At 56.6% G+C, this 3,317-nt stretch overlaps 1 protein-coding gene across 1 annotated transcript in view; it reads left to right on the top strand.

The window, feature by feature from the left end:
* The first annotated feature begins 2,392 nt into the window (after positions 1–2,392).
* The window catches only part of Klhdc7b (kelch domain containing 7B), a 3,984-nt gene continuing 3,059 nt past the window's right edge, over positions 2,393–3,317 (top strand). Inside the window, exon 1 of the mRNA XM_015506897.2 lies at positions 2,393–3,272. Within this exon, the coding sequence (XP_015362383.2) occupies positions 2,393–3,272 (880 nt within the window). The remainder of the gene's footprint in view (positions 3,273–3,317) is intronic.

Below are 3,317 nucleotides of genomic sequence, written 5' to 3'. Positions count from 1 at the left end.
AAGGATTTCAGTTGGAAGACTGATAGGAATAGTTTGAACCACTCTGATCCAAGTTCAAAGCTGAAGTCCCTGGATCCTCTGTCATACAGACCTCGGCCTCAAACCCATGTAGGGGCTGATTTGTGTTTCACTCACTCTTACCCAGAGGGCATGGTCGTTTAGGGCTTCAACTCCAAGAAGAGGATGGCTGGCCAAACCCCCAGGTATGTGGGCTCCGGCCTTGGTCTGTAGGAATTATGTGTTTGGGATTGGGGTCTACAGACTTCATGATTGTGACAAGCTTGGTGACTAAGAAGTTTCTGTGCAAAGACACAGAATGCCTGGCTGCTAGGTAGTACCTGGTGACTGGGAAACTCCTGTGCAAAAGCACCGGCCGCCTGGCTGCTGGTCAGATCTTCCATTGCAACCCTTTATGGTATGTGTGGTATTTATGCTGTCACAGCACACATTGGCCAATTGTGTGTGTTTCGTGATTTGTGTAGGTGCTTTGAGGTTCTGTTATATTCCCAGCTGTGCCACATTTTCTCTCTGGGAAGCCAAGAGGACCAAACAGTCACTCTACCCACATGAAGTCTCTACATTCAAAGTTTTGCCCTCGGTCTGTTTTTGGCAAAGGATGATGCTTCCTTTCCAAAGGGAAAGAGCAGGTCCTAATCACCTGTGTCTGCAGCACCTGCTATGGTCCTCACACCTTGTGGGTTGGTTGGGGTGATCGCTGTGCTTGTTCCTCCCTACCATGTTGTCCTCCATCACTTGCTCTGATAGTGGCCTGGGGCTCTGACTGACAAGTCTTTAGAAGCTAGGTGGAGCTGACTGAAGGGGCACTGTATGGCCCATAGGGAGGTTTGGGGGTGTCATCTCCACCCTCTGAAAGTCTTGGACCCCACCTAAACCAAGATTCAGAGCCTGGGGCTAGGACAGAGGATCAGGGAAGAAAATCCTCCCTAGCTTGAAGTCCACCTTAAGGCACAGGGCCCACCCCACCCTCTCACTGTCATCTAATAGTCCTGGGGGAACTTGAAGAGGTGGGGGGCAGGCCAGGAGAGACACTTGAGGCTCAGCACAACCCAGGCTGGGTGCCAGGGACACTCTTGGCATCTCCTTGCTGCCTGACTCAGGCAGAAGTCGCTGGGTCCACTATGTCCCCAGAAAAAGGAAAAAGCCACATTGGGGGGTATGCCACTGTCCCAGGGACTTCAGACTGTTTCACACCTGGGCTCCAATGGGCACCTGTCTCAAGACTCATTCCTGAGGTGGGTTTAAGTGATAAGCAGATGGAGAAGGGCTCCTCCCTAGGGAACCAAGATTGTGTTCCATGTCTGCATACCAGCGTGTGAGGCCTAAGCCTGGATGAGGAAGCAGAGAGGAGTTGGGGTCTTGAGGTGAGATTTCAGACCAGACATGAAAGGTTGGGGACTGAGAGGACACTCAGATGTGGGGCTGGCAGAGGCCCAGGGCCAGAAGGGCTTCTGAAAGATCTGGGTGGTGGCCGATTGATGTAACTCGAGCAGGGCAGGCAGGCTCATGGCTCTCTTGGGACCTGGAACCACATCTGAGCAGTCTGGAGGAGTAAAGCAGGGCTCAGGAGGTCCTAGATCTGGGTGGGTGGGAATAAGCCTGGCTGCAAAGAGAGAAACATCATTTTTGGATTTTCATTTTTTTTTTTCTTGACTTCAAAACTCTACCCCATCTCTCTCTGGTGACCTCAGGGCAAGGAAAGTCCAGAGGCTGCTGAAGAAGGTAGTGTGGAAGCCTCCGTCCTAACACCCAGATACAAACCTATACTCACACTGATATGACAGTCTTACTGTGGGACCCATGTCCCAGGGTCCCCTCCCTAGTCTGAGACTAGGAAGTCTGTCCCCCCAACTCCTCCCTGTTGTCACAGTGGAATCGGCCTCTCCAGTTTCTGGTAACTTCATCAGGGCTGCATCATGTTACTAAGGCCAGAGATAACATCTCCCCGCGGGTTACCTTCCCTGCCAGGCCCCTGCAGCTGGACCCAGGCTCAGAGGAGGGACCAGGGTGTGGGATGAACTGGGGGTGTGAGGATCTGTCAGGCAGAAGCAGGTTGGCTGGGCTGCTAGCATAGTGCCTGAGAACACTGCCATTTGATCCTGGGATGCCAAGAAAAGGAGAAGGGGGCAGGAGCTGGTAGGCAGCCTGGCAAGGCTGTTGAAGGTCTCCTGATGTCTCCAACTGGACCTACTGACAAACCTCCAGGCAGGAAGAGACTCCCAAGGTACTAGAGAATAGGTCCACCTTAACAGGGCAGCCCTGGGCGGGGCTCTCAGGATGCCACTGGCCCAGAGGGCAGCCCAGGACCGTGAGCAGGGCACGCACAGCAGCCAACCAGCACTGGATTCCTCATACCCTGTCTGCACCCAGTACCATGATCCAGGGTGCCCAGGCTGGTGGGCCCCTCTGGGGCTGGGATGGGGACGGTGATGATGACTGGGACGGTGCTGCGCTTGGTCTGCTGGCTCTGGCTGTGGTGGCTGCCACAGCACTGGCTTTGCATTGGTTTGGCTCAGGACAGGATCAGGAAGTGGCAGGACCGAAGTCCACAGTCGGGGGGACCCAGTCTACTCAAGAAGGCAGGTTGGTCCTGCATCCAGAGTCCAAGGTCAGTGGTGGCAGCAAGGGAGACAGAGAAAGGCAGAAGAAGCCTCACCCTCCAAGACCCAGTCAGGGGAGCCTTGCGATGTCTGCGGCCCAGGACCAGCAACCCCTCGTGGGCAGAGTTTGGGCTGTCACAGCTGGACCTCCACTCAGTGCTCTTGGAAATGCCACCAGTGGAGGGACCTTGGGAGAGCGGTGTGGTAACACCACCCCAGGAGCCCAGCGAGGTGAAGGAAAGGAGCCCCCCAGGCCAGACACTGCTATCCTGGGTGGGAGCAAAGCAGGGGCGACACCTGCTCCCCTCCTGATCCACTTCACCCTTCGGAGTTCTGGTGGCGAAGCTGAACTGCAGGCGGGGGCAGGTGGTGCCGGTGCTAAGGGGCCAGCTCGCCCAGCCCCTATCCACAGAGAGCAACAGGACACCAACCGCTGCTACCTGCCTGGCTCTCTGGGGACAGTCCGCCGCAGCCGGCGACGTCAGGCCGACGCTGTCTCGGGAGACCGAACCTGCCATCCCCCAAAGCCCGACCCCCTCCGCCTGGGCGCTGCGGTGAGTGTGTGGGATGCTATAGACGCTGCGTCCGCCGCTGCGATGGACGCCCGCTCCCGCAGCCCCGGCCCAGGCTCCCGGTGGTCCGCCTCCGCCAAGGGTCCTGCCCAGCAGGCACTGCCCCAGGCCCTGTCTCTTATACACA

The sequence above is a fragment of the Marmota marmota genome, unplaced genomic scaffold (assembly GCF_001458135.2).
Source record: "Marmota marmota marmota unplaced genomic scaffold, marMar, whole genome shotgun sequence".
NCBI lineage: Eukaryota > Metazoa > Chordata > Mammalia > Rodentia > Sciuridae > Marmota > Marmota marmota.
This window is presented reverse-complemented; position numbering and strand designations above follow the sequence as displayed.